This window comes from Mus caroli, chromosome 9, assembly GCF_900094665.2.
Source record: "Mus caroli chromosome 9, CAROLI_EIJ_v1.1, whole genome shotgun sequence".
Taxonomy (NCBI): domain Eukaryota; kingdom Metazoa; phylum Chordata; class Mammalia; order Rodentia; family Muridae; genus Mus; species Mus caroli.
Window position 1 is genome coordinate 63,674,502 of NC_034578.1, and position 19,214 is coordinate 63,693,715.

General features: G+C 39.6%; 1 protein-coding gene across 5 annotated transcripts in view; it reads left to right on the plus strand.

Annotated features, from left to right (window-relative positions):
* Positions 1-19,214, plus strand: part of Herc1 (HECT and RLD domain containing E3 ubiquitin protein ligase family member 1) — a 159,282-nt gene that overhangs the window by 126,460 nt on the left and 13,608 nt on the right. For all 5 annotated transcript variants that reach the window (XM_029481107.1, XM_029481103.1, XM_029481105.1 and 2 more), the window contains exons 56-70: positions 891-1,090; positions 1,290-1,395; positions 4,049-4,195; positions 4,534-4,635; positions 5,637-5,810; positions 6,559-6,852; positions 8,186-8,251; positions 8,418-8,543; positions 9,387-9,525; positions 10,572-10,753; positions 11,419-11,574; positions 12,436-12,558; positions 13,606-13,708; positions 16,221-16,390; positions 17,503-17,641. In XM_029481107.1, coding sequence (XP_029336967.1) covers positions 891-1,090; positions 1,290-1,395; positions 4,049-4,195; positions 4,534-4,635; positions 5,637-5,810; positions 6,559-6,852; positions 8,186-8,251; positions 8,418-8,543; positions 9,387-9,525; positions 10,572-10,753; positions 11,419-11,574; positions 12,436-12,558; positions 13,606-13,708; positions 16,221-16,390; positions 17,503-17,641 — 2,227 coding nt within the window. The remainder of the gene's footprint in view (positions 1-890; positions 1,091-1,289; positions 1,396-4,048; positions 4,196-4,533; positions 4,636-5,636; positions 5,811-6,558; positions 6,853-8,185; positions 8,252-8,417; positions 8,544-9,386; positions 9,526-10,571; positions 10,754-11,418; positions 11,575-12,435; positions 12,559-13,605; positions 13,709-16,220; positions 16,391-17,502; positions 17,642-19,214) is intronic.

The window sequence follows — 19,214 nt, forward strand, 5'->3', positions numbered from 1 at the left end:
GATGGTTGTGAGCCACCATGTGGTTGCTGGGATTTGAACTCCGGACCTTCGGAAGAGCAGTCGGGTGCTCTTACCCACTGAGCCATCTCACCAGCCCCCCTATGTCCCCATTAATGCCAGAACACCCACTGATGTTTTCAGTCCTGGTGTTTACAGGGCCACCCAGGCAAGTGACACAAATGCATGAAACCAGGACTTGGAGATGTGGAAGGAGGGTTATAAAGACAACCACAGATGGCTAGACAGACGGTTCAAAGTTTAAGAGCACTGGCTAGGCTCCCTTAGGACCCAGGTTCAGTTCCCAGTATTTATTATGGCAGTTCACAGCCATCTGTTACTCCAGTCCCAGCAGTTCTTGTGCCCTCTTCTGACATCTACAAGCACCAGGTATGCACAGAGTGCGCAGACATGCATGCAGGCAAGATACTCATTTGCATAACTTAAAGTTATAAAAAATTAAAAGCAGAAGTTATCAAAATATGTAAACATAAAGCACTCCCTAGGCTCTCAAAAGCATTTTGACGAATTTGGGGGTGAGGGGTCCTTTTTTTTCCTTTTGTCTTTCCTTCTTTTTCACATTGTAATGATTACCAGTCAGTAAAATGATTTCGGTACATACACATGCAAAAGAAAGGTACTATATCTTTTCAGAGCTATATTTTCATAATTTATATAACTTAATATTTATTTAGCTTTACTGTAACATATAATGTAGACTATATTTAAGGTCAAGTTGATTAAGATTAGGAATGATGTGGAACTATCTTATTCATATAAAAATCTTAATTTTTATGCAATTGAGTTAGTAGCACCATCCATAAACTAATGAATATAAAGTATGTACTGTGAAATGAGTATTACTCTTAATTTTTTTTTCCTATAATTTTAAGGAAACTCTTGTTAGTATGAAATGGGACCCAACAGGCCATATTCTAATGACATGTGCCAAAGAAGAAAATGTGAAACTCTGGGGGCCTGTTTCAGGATGCTGGCGCTGTCTGCATTCCCTCTGCCATCCATCCACTGTAAATGGCATCGCCTGGTGCAGCCTTCCAGGGAAAGGATCCAAGATGCAGTTACTGATGGCCACGTATGTTATACATTTGTGTGTGTGTTGATTCTTATGGTAGTGTAGACTATTACTTGGCAATAGTATGACTTTCCGATAATATTGATTTAGTGTCTATTACTAATTTTATAATGTATAAGGCCATAAAATTACCTAAGGGAAATAAAGAACAGATTTTTAGATTTTTCACTTGGTATGTTCTCCTTTTGTGATTTTTAAGTGGCTGTCAAAATGGCTTAGTGTGTGTTTGGCGTATTCCTCAAGATACCACACAGACCAGTATGACCAGCTCAGAAGGATGGTGGGATCAGGAATCAAATTGTCAGGTAATGTGTGGCTGTTTAAGACTTTATCTGAAGCCATAGTACAGTAACTCCTCACTAAAGTATTTACTCCTATACCCGAAGGCCATGATCATTAGGGAAGTGTAAATATTGTAATTGTGTGCTCTCTAAGTTCCTGTAATTTTGGTTACAGTGAGGTGTTTAATGCATATTGAGTGGTGATGTTGGTGATGAGTAAAATGGATGTTGTGGATATACTAATCTTAGTGAAGTCTGGTACAGTGGAGTGACACTGGGAGTTCCCATCCAGAGTACCTGATGCCAGTGTCAGAATTTCACCTGCACAGAATGATTATTTTGAAAGAAAAAAAATCAAGAGCTTGATACTTACAAAGGCATCCAGACAAGACACATAAACTCATGAATCTGGGAGTCAGGAGGTATGGAGTAGAAAAAGCATAGACAAAAACCCCATGAAGCACATGTGATTCATCTCAAACCAAACTTCAACTTTTCCCACTCTTACCCTCTTCCTCTAAGAAACTTTTACACAGCCTGGTGTGGGTACATAAAGTAGGTGAGAACACCAAATATTCATCAATTAAAAAATCATAATGAAATTTACTTTAGAACGTTCTTTGGTATACATCTGATATTTTCATTTATTAGAGGAAAACAAATTTACATACTTATGGGATACATGTGCTTGTTTGTTTTTACATTAAAGAATTGAATCTCAGCTGAGTGTTTGATAGTAAAAGATAAAGAGCGTCTTCAGTGTTTTTTAGATTTGATCAATTTTTCAATTTTATAGTTGTCAATACTAAGTACTTTTGCATAAATATGTATTAAAACCATTTAGAACCATTTCAAAGTTTTTGGAAATTCTGTCCTTAGCCAAAAGATTTTTTTTTAATGAAAATTTGCTCAGTAGCTTAAACTGCAAATTTTAAAATCAAATACTCAAACACAATATAACCTAAAGATACACTAGTTTGATATTTGCTGAGAAATGGCAATAGGAAAATACAAAAAGAATTTGTTTTTTCATAATTAAACCATTGCATTTTTGTAAGTACAGAAAACTTTGTGTGTAATAACCACTACAATTCATAACATGTAATCTCAAATTTTAACCAAGGTGTCTCACAAAACCCTCATAGGTGTAACACCATGCAGTGTCAGGTCAGAACCGAGGCTGCAGTAAGTTCGTGCCATGCAAGTGCATCGCCTCCAGAGACGCCTTGGACCCCTATGTGCTTGCGTTTAGTTTTGGTAATGATGTGTTCAGAACTGTTTACTGCTGCCGAACTCAGAGTTCAGTTACTAGCCCGGTTAACTAAGTGTTGATATAAAGTGCTTAGCTGCTGCCACAGCTGATTGTTACCTCCCTAGAATTAAGCCTATTGGTAACGCCTTTAATCCCAGCACTTGGGAGGCAGAGGCAGGCGGTTTTCTGAGTTGGAGGCCAGCCTGGTCTACAAAGTGAGTTCCAGGACAGCTGGGGATACACAGATAAACCCTGTCTCAAAAAAAAAACAAAAAACAAACAAACAAACAAAAAACCTCTAAATAATCGGATACTAATATTGTCATTTTACAATTCTTAAAAAACAAAACAAAACTGAGTGTCTGATTAAACTGAATCTCTGAACTACCAGTCTGCAGCTTCCTTTTGTCTATGATGTAAACACCCTTTGAAGAAGTTCTCTTTAGTGGCCTCTGGGGGAGATGGGTGTATCTGGTACTAGCATCTGTCTTAAGGGAAGGAGTAGTCAGCTAAATGATAGGAAGAAGGTGCCACAGAAGTAGAAATGAGATCAGTAAAGGTAAATATGGCTTACTCCTCGTCCAAGTGAGTTAGTTGCCTTGTGCACTGGCCTTAGCTTTCTCACTTTAAAACCTGGCAGAGCAAATATGTTGATTGGATATTGTTTAATTACTCTACAGGTAATGGAGCCTAAAAAGTGAGACAGACTAAAGTCTCATGCAATAAGCAGTTTTATTCAGAATATCAGGTAATTTATGCTCCAAGGGTTAGGAAGAATCACCCGAGTATATTTGTATAAAGCCACACATGGCAAAAATGTGTTTTCCCATTGAAGCCAGATAACAAGCCAGCTGTGATGAGTAATCTGAATTAAACTCATTCCCGTCTGCTACACCTGGGAAGAACATGAAAACACATTCCAAGAACAATTTTGTGTTTTGAAGAAACTGAGGTCACAAGCCTCTTGTCTTGTTTTTCTGGAGTTTTCTCACAAGCATTCAGAATTCCCATTTCACAACTCCATTCTTGGACCAAGAGGCATGACGTTATCAGACAGAGCCATCAGCTCACAGTAGGCAAAGCTATTTGTATAGAGTGAACACATGCAGTTCAGAAGTGTTAGGTGAGAAAATAAAAATTACATGAAAAAGCAAAAGTCATGTTTTTTTTTGGGGGGGGGGTTGGTGTCTCAGATATTGGAACTTTGAAATACAGTAATTTCTGTTTGTTAAAGAACAGAAAGTTATTTTTAAAAATATCAAAACAGAGCCAGGTTTCTGCTTTACTGTTAATCATCAAGTTAAGCAACTTTATGGGAGAAAGTATCTACCTCAGTCTCTAGCTTCATACTACTCAATTGTAAAATTTCCAAGGATGAGCTGTAAAATATTTTAAACTAATACATATCAAAACAATGAATTATAGGATGGCTATAGAAAATCAGCAGGAGCCAAGTGTGTTTATCAGCTGCGGGGACACATCACACCTGTTCGGACTGTGGCCTTCAGTTCTGATGGCTTGGCCTTGGTGTCTGGTGGACTTGGAGGGCTTATGAACATTTGGTCTTTAAGGGTAAGGACACAGGTTGTTTTTTTATTTTAAAAAATTTTATTTTACATTAGTTATATCATGTATAATAAAAATCAACCAACCCTAAGAATATTTCATTGGCTAGTGAAGATGCTCCCATAGAATCATCTACTGGGAAAGAACCAGTCTTCTCTCCTTTGGGTTTCTCTCTGATAAGTGTGTTTAAAGCAAAAAGTGGGTAGCAGGTTACAAATTGAAAGCTTTTGAATTCAGCTCAGTTATAATTTTTAATGTATATTTTGTGAATGTAAAGTAACAGATATTGTGGCAATAGTGCCTAATGTCAAGAAATGAGTTTTGATAAATATATCTCATTTTAGGATGGCTCTGTCTTGCAAACTGTTGTAATAGGCTCTGGAGCTATTCAGACCACAGTATGGATTCCAGAAGTTGGGGTAGCTGCCTGCTCAAATAGATCAAAGGTAACACTGCAGACACACCAAACCATAGACTAAGACATAGAGACATTTTAGAAGTTGCAGTCCAAGCCCCTCCCCCCTTACAGAAGAATGACTGCTATTTGAAAGATTATTATTTGCCCAAGATAATGCAACTATTAATGGTAGAAGGGAGTTAGAACCCAGGGATGCTCATTTCTTACCTAATGCCCTTTCTGCTATACCTGGGCTTGCTGAAAATGCTTGATTACTTTTCCTCCTTTTTATTTCCCTTGGAAGACACAAGTAGATTCTGATTTTATCACATAATTTTTGATACCATTATACTGTCTCAAAAGGATATTCTGTAAAAAAAATATTCAAAGACATTTAAATATCCAAAATACATCATGGCTTTGAAATTTAAGATTCTAATAAAATGCTAGCCAGTCTGCTGTGATATTTAAATATCAAGATCAATGTGGTGTTTGATTTATATTTTATGTACTTACATAGTGTTAAAAGAAGCTATAATCATATGTGAATAGAACTACTAAAAGTACAAATAAAAACTGACCAGTCCTAGGCTCTTCTTAAGATTGGCAATATAGCGTGAGCTCCCTATGCAGTACAAATAGCCACCAAGCCTGCTGCATAGAATAGAGTAGGGCCGTTCTGAAATTTTACATTGTGTTCCTGAGGAAACAACTATTTTTATTTCTGCTAGTATTCCTATAGTCGTGTCAGACATGTGAAGTATACTCCATGCCTTGTCTTACAAGTCTGAGAACAGGCAGATAATTGATACTGTTTTTAAAGAAAATCTGTTAAGGTAGTTCACACTTTCTAAAATTGTTTTATTTACTCATTTTACTTAGACAAATATTAGGATGTTTTAAAATTTCTGTAGACATTTTAAAATATGTAAAAAGACAAAGTATTTAATCCAATTACTGGAGAGAATTTCTCAGGTTCAGTGGTGATGGCATGATTTTAACCTTTTATATAAACAAATTAATCATCTGGCATAATTTATTTTCCACCAGGATGTCTTGGTTGTTAATTGCACAGCAGAATGGGCTTCTGCCAATCACATTTTAGCAACCTGTAGAACAGCCCTGAAACAACAGGGTGTTCTGGGATTAAACATGGCTCCATGCATGAGAGCATTTCTGGAACGGCTACCCATGATGCTTCAAGAGCAATATGCCTATGAAAAGGTAACTCATGGCCCTCACTCCGGTAGTACTTAGTGCTTTGAATCTCCTCCACAAACCGCCCCAGGACATGAAGTGTGAGGGAGATCTGTGAAGCTCTGTGCAGAGGTCAAGTCCTTACACCTCAAGCGGCTGCTCAGTGATTTCCAGTCCATTCCTCATTGTCACTTGAGTGAAATGAAACTGGGGTCCCAAAACTTTTACTGTTGATACATTCCTTTTCATATCATTTATTTACTTTGTATACAGTTAATTTAACTGAAGAATATGCCTGGATTTAATGTCCATGGTCTCTGTGGTAGATTTGCTCTGCCATGATTAAAGACTGCGGTAAGGGGATTCACCTTTGATTTCCTGGGGTAAAGGAAGAAATGTGAAAGGAATAAGGTGCTGGTGATTTTGTTCATAATCAAGAAAAAATACACAAGACACAGTTTAATATGATCCCATATTAGATTCTGGAACAAAAAAGGCTATCAGTGATAAGACCAAATAAAGCTCTAGTTTAGCTAATGTTATACCAGAATAAGTTACTTAGTTTTTATCAATGCGATATGATTATACAAGGTTTTATTTTTATGTAATACATCATATAATACATCATATGTATATATATATGATGTTAGGGAAATTGAGTAAAGAATATACACAATTCTCTTTACTAGTTCCATAAGCTTTCACAACATAAGCTTACTCAGAATATCTGACACAGGCTCCTCTTGAATGTGGCATTCTTTTGTTTTTTTCTTAGCCTCATGTAGTTTGTGGTGACCAGCTTGTTCATAGCCCCTACATGCAATGTTTGGCTTCCCTTGCTGTGGGACTTCATCTGGATCAGCTGTTGTGTAACCCTCCAGTGCCACCACACCATCAGAACTGTCTCCCTGACCCTACATCCTGGAATCCCAATGAGTGGGCCTGGCTAGAGTGCTTTTCAACCACTATCAAGGCTGCAGAAGCCCTGACCAACGGAGCGCAGTTTCCAGAGTCGTTTACTGTCCCAGATCTAGAGCCTGTTCCTGAAGATGAGCTAGTGCTCCTCATGGTAAGCAAAACGCGAGCTGCTGTTGGTTGTCGTGGAGACTGTGTCATGGCTGCTTGGTGTGCCATTGACTAGCAGCATGCCCTTAGATAGACTGAATATACCTTTTTCTTTATTTTTTTTTCCTTTGGTTTTTGAGACAGGGTTTCTCTGTGTAGCCCTGGCTGTCCTGGAACTCACTTTGTAGACCAGGCTGGCCTCGAACTCAGAAATCCTCCTGCCTCTGCCTCCCAAGTGCTGGGATTAAAGGCGTGTACCACCACGCCTGGCTGACTATACTTTTCTAGTGGATGGCTGTTCAAGTCTCTTGATGACAGAGCCTTTCTGAATCTGTTGATGCCATACATAGTTCCATACTTTTCTGTTTTCTTTGTCTGTAGGTGCTTGCTAAGTACCTTAATCATACACATTTTTAGTTTTCCTCTGGTCATTTTGTGAGATTGATGCCACATAGAAATTCTGATTTAGTCCACTCTTAAAATGTAGAGTAATCAGCATCAAGTGAGAATACAGAAGAGCATTCAGTGTGTCATTTCTTTTTACTGTAGTTGGTAGTGTTTACCCATAGAAATTGTGATGATCATAAAATGCCAATACAAGCTAGCACCTGACCTAACTTTAGTTATGGTTTATGTATGCAAACATTTGAACATAAAAATGTAAATATAACATAAAACAGATAAATGAATTAAAGAAAAGCATCTGAATACATAAGTTTTAATCAAGAAATGTCTTCCATAGTGTTGTGCCTGACATGCACAGGCCCCTGAGGACAGTCCATATACAAATCATAGACTGGAGAGGAGTATACTCAGTAACCTGGAATAGAGTGGAGCAGAGTGTAACAGCTCTTTCTGAACCCGATTTGGGCCTAATTTCATCTTACAGATAGGGAAACTGAAGCCCAAAACAATGACAAGACCTACCCACTAAACTAGGCAGAGAATCTAAGGAGGCAGTAGATTTTGTACATGGCCTTGCACCCCTTGGTACTCAGTTAACACGAATGGTTACCTTTGAACCTAGGCTACAGTGATAATGAAAGTGTGTATAATAAAAGCCAATATTAGAATGCAAAAACACATGTTTGAAATTATGATGATACCAAACTTGCTGGGTGGGATGACACATGCCTCTAAACCCCAACTTCCTAGAAGGAAAAACCAAGAGAATTTTGACCCCAAGAGTTTAAAGGCAGCTGATGTGAGCAACATAGCAAGAAAATAAGAACAACTCCTCCTGACACGTCATGATATCACCATGTTCTTTAGAAAGTAACAGAGCAGACAAGTCCTGGCAAAGCATCGTTGCTTCTGATGTGTGCTCTGTCTTACAGGATAACAGCAAGTGGATCAATGGCATGGATGAACAAATTATGTCTTGGGCAACTTCCAGACCTGAGGTCAGTAAAGATAAGATTACCGTGAGGTGGATTTCATTCAGCCTTTTGATTGTAGATGCATGTGTTTCTGGGTCCTTTCTGTAGAAGTTGTCACATGCTTGTGCTCAGTATGTATTTGTTTGAGCAACTGGATAAACCTAACTTTGGGTGCCTATGGGTTTTTTAGGACTGGCACCTGGGAGGTAAATGTGATGTCTACTTATGGGGTGCTGGCAGGCATGGACAGCTGGCTGAAGCTGGAAGAAACGTAATGGTACCAGCTATAGCGCCTTCATTCTCACAAGCCCAACAGGTAACTAGCAGAGTAAAGAACAGAGAAGAAATGTGAGAATTCTAGTTGCTTTCAGTAACCTACTTGGGGTTCAGTCTTGTCAGTTTTTTAGTCTATTGTGGTGAATCATTAAAGAACTTCATTTATACGTAGCCTCCAAATAAAACCTTTCTAAGCTTTTATTATACCTAAGACATTTTATTAAGAACTTTCTATAACTTTCTTGCTTCCAAGTATAGTGAATTAGCGCCACAATATATTAGTCCAGGGCAGTGTATATATATGGAAGCTGAGCTAATGTTAATCACTGTGCTCTTTGGGAACCATGATGGATCTTTAGCTAGACTTTATTGATGCACCTCCCTTCATCTTCTAGGCATGGTACTGTATTCCCAAACCATCCTTGAAGCCACTCATTTCACTTGCATTCTCTTCTACCTAAAGCTATCCCAGAGTTCACTGCTTTTCCCTGTGTGTGTCCCCTCCAATTTCTGCCTCTTTCTCCACCAGACTTTAGTAGTTTCCTACATCCTTTCCTCTTTCTTCTCTTATCTTGTTTAACTCTGCACAGATGGGACTCTTACGTGCTTTAATTGTAATCAGAAGTATAGTAGTCAAAGGCTATAGGGAAGCTACATGTAGGCCAGTTTTTCTACTTTGGTACAAAGGAAATAAAGAACTGGTAGAGATACCTCAGGTGCATGGGCTCATCTAAAATGTCCGTATGTTAGAGATAAACAGTAAGGGCAATGGAGTGGTAATGTTTTTATGTAGTCTTAGATAATTTCATGCATGGACACAGTGTATCTTGATTATGTCTGATTCAAATGAGGGTAATGTTTTTAATTTTGTGTTTTATACTAGGTTATATGTGGTCAGAACTGTACCTTTGTCATCCAGGCCAATGGGACAGTGTTGGCTTGTGGGGAAGGAAGTTATGGCAGATTAGGGCAAGGAAATTCAGACGACCTTCATGTGCTGACTGTGATTTCAGCCCTACAAGGTGAGGCTGCCCTGAATTTAGAAAGGTTAGAAACTGTGACCTGACTGTAGGAGTGTGTGCATCCACTGGAACTTCCCAACTCAGTGAACACATGGAGTTTGCTTCTGCATGGGTTCTAGTTAGGTAGTGTATACAGCCTTAGTTTTCACATTTTAAGCTATTTCACAAGAAGGAGTGCTAACATCTGGCAGCATATATGTACTTGAGATTGAAGGAAACCAAATGTTTAAAATTATAAGCAGATTTTTAAAAACTGTTAAACCATAATTAGGTAGTTGTGTATGTGTGTGTATAAGTGTGTGTTTTACTAACATAAAAAATAGTTTAATGAAAATCTTCAGCTATGCTAAAGAGTTTAAAGGGCATCTGGCAGAGTTCTATGTCACTTGAGGAAGAAGCAATAGAAACCACTATGGGGTCTCTTGGATACAATAAGCGACATTCAACCTTTGAACACTGTGATATGATATCCTCTGCAAATGTGTTAGGCCACACCCATAGCTATTTTCAGATGTATTTGGCCTACAGGCTGTAAGGTGAGCATACTTGTTCATGAATGTAAATGCTTCTACTAAGGCCTCCCAGTAAGTTCACAGGAGATTTGTGCAGAACTGGGTCAGAATATGCTGCATTGTAGGGGGGAACACAGACGTGGTTCCTCTCTCTGCTCTCTGGCCTCTGGCTCTGAAACCTTGCATAACGACCACACTACTTTCCAACTTAGTCTCTGCAACTGTAGAAAATGGGAATGCCCGCCATTAGATCTGTGTGAAAGGAAACATTTGATAATCCTGATTGACCATTTATAAGAGTGGCTAGAATATCGGTCTTAGTGACTGTAATGGCTGTCCTTCCTTTTCTTCATCATTTTGCATGGTTGCTCCCAGATACGCAAGGTTATGTCTATAAATTTGATTCAAAATTCTAAAAAGTTTGTTATTCTATAGTACCATTTTGATGTTTTTCAAATCTTAGGGCATTTTCTTAGCAGCTGCAAGAGTGACCATTTATCATTTGAGACCTCTTGTGTTTCTGCTATCTTCTAGGTTTTGTGGTGACCCAGCTGGTGACTTCCTGTGGCTCAGATGGGCACTCAATGGCCCTGACAGAAAGTGGTGAAGTCTTTAGCTGGGGAGATGGGGACTATGGCAAACTTGGCCATGGAAACAGTGACAGACAGCGGCGACCAAGGCAGATTGAGGCCTTACAAGGAGAAGAAGTGGTACAGGTCCGGCACAACATTCATATGTTTGCCTTTGAATCTAAATACAGTATTATTAAATAACATTCTAAAGTTTAGCTAGCAGGAATAGTATAAAAACAGATTCCATGGGCAGTAGTATAAGCGATCCACTATTTTTTGGTTATGTAGGCTTAGCTCATTACTGAGCTTTTCAGAAATTAAACAGGTTTTAATATTAGAGTGGACTTAACTTTTCCAAGCCAGCAGACGTAGTCCAAGATAGGATGCTGAATACTCTTGGAAAAAGCTCTAGAGGATTAGGTCCTACCTTGCAGTTCTTGGTAGGTAGTGGGGAAGTTTTCATTTAACTCCTTTTTGTTGGAAAGGGGTGTGCATGTCTGTGAGATCAGCTAGTGATCTAAGATAATACTGTAAAATCACGTAGCATGACAGAGTTTACTATAAATTTTCCACTCGTTTATTTCCTCTAGTCGGTCAGTGTACACAGCCAAGAGAGTGATGACAGTTGTTCCAGGGCCTATTTGGTTTTTCTAAACCTGCTAGGCGGGTCAGGAGGTCTGTGTTAACAGATGGACAGATGGACAGACTACCTGCTCCTCACTTGTCAGCTGCATTCATAATCAAAAGAGAATGACTTCTTTCCTAGTCTGTCTTCTTACAAACTTTTTTTCTACTTGATTCTGTCCTAGATGTCGTGTGGCTTCAAGCATTCAGCGGTGGTAACATCAGATGGCAAACTCTTTACCTTTGGGAATGGTGACTATGGCCGTCTGGGTCTTGGAAACACCTCTAACAAAAAACTGCCAGAGAGAGTGACCGCGCTGGAGGGATATCAGATTGGACAGGCATGGCATAAGTCAATATGATGCTTTAGTTGATAGTAATTTCTTTCCTTTCCTGTTTCTACTTAGATATTCTTCTGTCAGTCAGAAAGACCAGAACTAACTAGTTGCATTTAACCTCTGTACCTTTTGGTTCACATACTTCATAATTTCATGACTTTTTCCCAATGTGAAAAATTCACATTTTTGTCCCCTAATTTTTGGATGTGACTGTTTAAAAAAAAAAAACAAAACAAAAACAACAACAACAACAACAAAATACCATCCATAAATTACTACCAACAACTTGCTATATAAAGTTTTTTTAAAAGCTTGGTGTGGTGGCACATACCTATAATACCAACATTTGAAAAGCCAAAGCAGGCAGATCTAGATAGAGTTCAAGCTTAGCCTATTTATCAGCATCGCATCTCAAACAAGCAAGCAAACAGAAGCAGCAACACCAACACAAAACTGCCTTTACACAGTACAACTTTCTTGTTGTTCCTGTGTGTCAATGTTGAGTTGTATAACTAGATTTTTCCATCTGCATAAAGACATTGAAAGTGTTTCTCAATACTTCCCTATGTCATGGCTGAGACAGCCTCTGTTGTAAATGAGTATTTCTGAGGTATATGACTTTTCTACTTTTATGCTCTTAGTTAGCTACAGATGCTTGAAGGATTTTTCTTTGAAAAAAAGAATTATTTAGGGGTCTTGGGAATTGTACTTGATGTGTTTGGGTTAACCTTCAAAGCCATTACCAAAACCAGGAAAAATCTTGGGAAACAACACATAAAATTTTTCAGTTAAGAAGAGAGAAACGTGGAAACAGCTTGTGAGAGGTGAGCAGATCTGCTCACTGAGCCCTCCATGTTCCTACAGGTGGCCTGTGGGCTGAACCACACCTTGGCAGTGTCAGCAGATGGCTCCATGGTGTGGGCCTTTGGAGATGGAGACTATGGTAAACTGGGCCTAGGAAATTCCACAGCAAAGTCTTCTCCTCAGGTCAGTTATGCCTTGAATATCAGTTTTTATACAACAGAAATTAGGTTTTGCTTATATCAGTACCTCTTTTACATTGGAAGTACTTTAGCTTGGACATTTTTATAATTTATAATGAAGGCTTAAGGCCTTCATTTGCTTATTCTCAAATATCCAACACTCTAGATCATGACTTTTAAAAAACCATTACTAAGGTTAAATGGATGTAAACATCCCACAAGGATAAACTTTGGTCTCTGCAGATACTAAGTCTGTATGACTGTGTCCCATGTAAAGAAGAGGCACCTCCCAGGTCCTTATGGGAGGGACCCATGGGCAGAGTAGCCTGCAGCTACTGTTTCAGCATGTTGCCAATGAATTGTGCATCTTTCAAAAATATATAGAAAAATAAGTGCTTATAAAATTAACTAGGAACTGTACTTCACATTTTAGGTTTCTTCGTTCTGCAGACCTCCTGTGCAGCCTTGCTGCATGGGTTTTCCTTATATATTTAATTTCCTTACATATTTAAATAGCATGACATGATTTATAACTTTGTTTTCAACTTCAGTTTACTATCATATATAGTCTGTGACATGTTAATAGTTGCTTTGATGAATATTCAATAGGGGTGCAAAAAAGCAGACAACGTCAACTTCATTTGTGGGGAATGTAGAAGACAGCTGTGACCACCTGGGAAAGCTAAAAGCAAAGCAAACTGACGGGAAGCTGCTTGTGGTCTCACAGGATCTTGCAATGTTGTTTTTAAAGGTCATGGTTTTCTTTGGTTTCTGTTACTCAGTGGAATGCTTCCACTTCAAGGGTTCCCAAGGACATTAGCCAGACTTCCTGACACTTGCATTCTCTCTCACACAGTTACTGACCACAGCAGTAGGGGAAAATAGTCTCTAGGAATATGATTTGCTTAAAACAAATCAGTAACAATTGCCCTTTTTATTGATGACAGTATTTGATGTTATAAATGCCAGTAGGAAAGTTTAAGAGATTTTTTGCTTGTTTGTTCGTTTTTTCCCCCCCTTCAAACGTACACTTTATACTTTTATTTCACAGAAAGTTGATGTTCTCTGTGGAATTGGAATTAAAAAGGTTGCTTGTGGAACTCAGTTTTCTGTGGCTTTGACTAAAGATGGTCATGTGTATACTTTTGGTCAAGGTAAGATATCTTCCCACCTACATTACTTTCTATGCATGTATATTATAAAATGTTTGCCTTCTAGGTTTATACAGAGTTCTGAGTGGTGTCTAACACATTACCCTTGTTTTCTTGCTACTCTGTGCTCCTATTTGATGAGTTTGTTTTCAGGGACAAATTCCTCTCCATTAACTCTCAAGTGAGAGCCTTCACCCTTGCTGAAAGAATGGCTGACAAGAGCTCTACCTCCTCCTCTCTGCTGCTGTCAGGCTGTAAAGATGGAGAGCTGTGTGAGGGCAGTGTGAGAGATGAAGTCAACTGTGACTCGAGTTTCTCTCTTGAGAGCACTGAGTCCTCTGAGTAAGGAAAGAGCTGGCTCAGGAGGGAAGGAGCTTGCTGTAGTCATTGTGTGAGTTTGCCTTTTCCGTGGTATGACAAGGGCTGACAGAATGGAAGAAAGGTGGTTGTTTATGGATGCAGTGGGATCCGTGTGTAGTTCTGTTTCACAGATGCCGAGAATCAACGCGTAGTTTTTATGGTCCCATTGCTCCTGGGTTCATGAAGAAACAGATTCTCTTGAGAGAAGAGAATGGCTGAACAAAGTTAGTCACCGTGTGATAGATATGAGGCAGAGAAAGGGGAAAAGGTTAGAGACAAGATAATCCTTCCAACACATGCCTCCAGTCTGGCAAGATGCCGCCCTGTATAAAGACACTTGCTCCCGAGCATAAGACCTGAGTTCCATTACAGAATTCACACGTGGAAAAGGAAAAATAATCTAGCCTTTACATATACAGTTTGGCTTGTATGTGTGCACACACACACAAGAGGAGGAGAAGAAGAGGCAGCAGAAAATAAATAAAGGTCTGGAAAGATGACTCAGTGGGTAATAGCACTTGGTGCTTTTTTAGAGAGCCTGCCTTTGGTTCCAAGCATGCACCCCATGTGGTTCACAACCATCTCTACTCTGATTCCAGGGCATTCAACACGCTCCTCCAGTCTTCATGGGCACCAGACATACGTGCAGGCACTCAAACCTGTACATAAAATGAAAATAATATTTTTAAATAAATAAATAAATAAATAAATAAATAAATAAATAAATAAAAGAAAAAAAAAACAATGATACTCCTCCAGTGATACTACTTCCATTCAGCTGTGGAAGAATCCATTGATGAAATTAGCATCCTCTCAGTAGCACTTAGTGTGGATCCATAGCTTCAACACATAAGCTTTTAGGACCATTTTATGTCCAAATCATAGCCACCATATAGGGACTTCTGTTCTAGATATATGTATGGAGATCTCCAACAGGTCATTGGGAATTTGTATCTGGGACTCCAAAGGGATTCGGTAGGCATATCTAGGTTAGGATACTGAATACACAGTGGTAATAGGTTGAACTTTAGTCATTGATTTAAGAATCCCAGAAAACTTGTAGAGTGAAGAACAGAGTAGAATTCTAGGGAATGTTAGCACAGAAGATTTTGAATAGAATATTAGCAAGAATAGTGAAGAGTCTCCAGGGACCTGGGAGAGCTCAGACCATATTTTCAGACAATTATGTGTCATGATTATTATGGCCAGAATCTGAGAGGCCACTGCAGCAACCAGACAGGAGTCAACTCAAGGTTTTGAGGGGAAGTTTTAGGGCAGCTGTACAGATTGAGGTCAAATGTCAGATGCCATGCTAATGGGCCTGGAGGTTATTGGGCAACAAGGGCAAAGAGAGAGGTGGGATAGAAATTTGAGCTAAAATAGGTTGAATGTCATTCTTTTTAAGAACACAAGAAACTTGAAGGCCTTGTTGAACATGTGTCAGTCCTTTTAATATGAGAGTATTGAAAAACCTCTTGGCTTGACTTACTGACTTTAGTTTTAATTTTCTATATAAAGAAAAAGACCAACATTTCATACAGGAATAGCCTCAGACTTGTTACTTAAAATTTAGTGTATTTTGCTGGAATACCAGATTTTTGCACCATGTTGTGTACATGATTGTCATTCTTTTGTGTGTGTTAAAACACTTTTTTTTATTAGATATTTTCTTCATTTACATTTCAAATGCTATCCCCAAAGCTCCCTATACCCTCCCCCAACCCTGCTGCCCAACCCACCCACTCCCACTTCCTGGCCCTGGCATTCCCCTGTACTGGGGCATATGATCTACCCAAGACCAAGGGCCTCTCCTCCCATTGATGGCCGACTAGGCCATCCTCTGCTACATATACAACTAGAGATATATCTCTGGGGGTACTGGTTAGTTCATATTGTTGTTCCTCCTATAGTGTTGCAGACCCCTTCAGCTCCTTGGGTATTTTCTCTAGCTCTTTCATTAGGGGCCCTGTGTTCCATCCAATAGCTGACTGTGAGCATCCACTTCTGTATTTGCCAGGCACTGGCATAGCCTCACAAGAGACAGCTATATCAGGGTCCTGCATGATTGCCATTCTAAGGCAAGAAGTTAATGGTTTCTTACAGAACACAAACTTCAGGGTGCCATCTATAACACTTCCTCTTGCTATTCTTCCAGACCGATTGATAGGCTTGCCTGAAGGACGTGCTCGTAATCATAATCGACCCCAACAAATCCCTGTCCTGGCTGGAGTGGTCATTGAAGATGTGGCTGTTGGAGCTGAACACACACTTGCTTTGGCATCAACTGGAGATGTTTATGCCTGGGGTAGCAATTCAGAAGGGCAGGTAAATGGCATATTTGCTGCTCTTGCGTACTCTAGAAATCTGACAATGTTGTTTATTTGTAAGAGTGTCTTTGTATTTTAAAATATTAGTGTTCAGAGAATCCTTTGCTTGTGCAAGAAATCTTATCATCCCCTGTAGTCACAGGAGTAAGGGCAGGAATGAAAATGAAGAGAATGTGAAAAGACTTCAGGTCTGTGTCCTTGGTCCTTCTGTCTATCTGTATATGGAAGAGAGACGTTGGTAGGAGATGTCTGAGACTGGTGCTTCTACAGTGGTTTTCAGCCCACAAGCAGAGCCATCCTCATTTCCTCCCCTAATCTCAGATCAGAGACACTGATGTTCAAGGTCTCTTATTCAGAGTCGTTTTGGTGAGCATTTACATTCTCCTCATGACTGCATCAGCAGATCATTCACATTCTCCTCATGACTGCATCAGCAGGTCAGGAAGTTGTGGTTGCGGTGATCTTGATGAAAGGAGGATTAATGGTGAAGAGGCTTTGGGGAATTCCCTGGTTAGGTTTTGATAAAATTTTCCTTGATGGTGAACACTTGACTGCTGCTGCTAAGAGCAGAGAATTGGAGCCATGTATATTCTATATCTATGTATGTTACCCAGAAACCAATGTGTTTTAAGTAAGAGTTCTGGAGAGCCTTCTTTTTTCACTTAACAAGAACTCCTGCCCTTCCCAAGATACCTCTTCCAAGAATTCAAGAGTGTGACCAGTTGTTAAGACTAATCTGTAAGATGACTGGTCCTGTTGCCCCTTGCTTTTAGGGGACAGTCTAAACTTATAAGGACTACTACTGTAATAGAGAAATCAGAATTTATTCATTTGTTTGTTTGTTTGTTTGTTTGTTTTTGTTTTTTCCAGACAGGGTTTCTCTGTATAGTCCTGGCTGTCCTGAAACTCACTTTGTAGACCAGGCTGGCCTCGAACTCAGAAATCCACCTGCCTCTGCCACCCAAGTGCTGGGATTAAAGGCATGCGCCACCACACCAGGTTGAGTTTATTCATTATTGATTTTGATGCATGACTCAGATGTTAATAGATTTCATTGGCTTGCCTTCTGCTTCTTCAATCTCTGTGCATTTGTTTTTTTTTTATTCTTAGCTTGGCCTAGGCCACACCAACCATGTTCGAGAACCAACCCTGGTAACAGTTCTGCAAGGGAAAAACATCCGCCAGATTTCAGCGGGCCGTTGCCACAGTGCTGCATGGACAGCCCCACCAGTCCCACCAAGAGCACCAGGTGAGATGGACCATTTGTGCTCTTCCAGCTGCTCTTCTGCTTTCAGTCGTGTCGTGATGCTCTATCTGCTTGCAGTTCTGACTGCTGCCAACATGTCTCAAATACTTCAAGGCTTGGAGTATTCTTTTTGCTACAAGCACCATAAATATTTCATAGCATGCATTTCTTCTGCAGACTTCAGTATATAGCCAAGCTTCATGCCCTCTCTTTCTCTCAAGTCCTCAAAGAAATCAGCATGTTTTTTAGGCAAACAAAAATTAATTAAATTAGAGCTTCTACTAAGTATACATACACTTATATAGGTAAGTATAAATATACTTGTATAGATAAAAAGGTAGCAAATAGAACTGGCCATCCTGATCCACCTTTAATCCCAGCACTTGGAAGGCAGAGGCAAAGGGATATGTGTGAATTCCAGCCCAGCCTCATCTACTTAGAAAGTTGTAGGTCAGCGAGGGCTGGTAGGAAAACCCTGCCTCAGAACACACCAATAAAAAGATGACAGTTGCTTTGCAAGACTTACTGTCACAAAGGAACTGAGGAGAGCTGGGTGGAGGTGCTTCACATATTTAATCCCAGCACTCAGGAAGCAGTCTAGGACAGCCTAGTCTACAGAGCAAATTCCAGGACAGCCATGGCCTCATAGGAAAACCCTGTGTTGAAAAACTAACGAAATAAAATAAAAGCTCTGAGGTGTTATATTTGTCACTCCAGTAGCCATTAGCAACAAGATGTTTATTCAGTGACTCAATACAAGTCTAGTTACTGCCAGTTTATTCCATCATAAAATATGAATAGTGACTGCTTCTAGTTTTAACATTTCTTTAAGTATTACAAAATCATTATAGTCATTTTTTAAAAAGACTTGAAAATATATGGCAGGACTGAGGAAAAAGCTTACTCAGCAAAATACCACACAAGCATAAGGACCAATATTTGAGTCCAAACATCCACAAAGAAGCCAAGAGTGTTGGCACAAATTTGTAATCCCAGTGCTGAGAAGGCATAGAGAGGCAAACACTGGGGCTCACTGGCTAGCCAACCTGGCCTGATCAACAAGCTCCTAGCCAATGGAAGAAGACCCTGTCTCCAAACACAAGGCGGATGGTCATCCTGAAGAATGACCTTTTCATTACACATCCATGCATACACAAAACCATATGCAGTTGTCTCCTTTAGGAAGATCCTCTGATTGGCTCTCTCTTTAGTTTCCTGCAACTCTAGTCATTTCCTTAATTGTATCATTCCTATATTTGTGTTACTTCTTGTCCAAACCCTCATCTTCTACTTGCTAGCCTCTGGTGTCTAAGGTCCTAGAATTTCTGAAGCCATGTGTGACTGAGTGCTTAGAGGTCCCCTCCATTTTTCTTACCTCCCTACTTCACAGCATGTCCTCGGGGAAGACTCCTCAGAGATATTTTTTTCTTAAGGACTAACTGTCACCAAGGAGATGAATACCTGGTCTCATTTGCATCATTAATATGAGAGTGGCAATTACTGAATAGGAAAGGAAGAACTTACCCTCTCCCCAACTGTTTCTTTCTCTCTCCCTCTCCCTCCCCTCCCCCCCCCC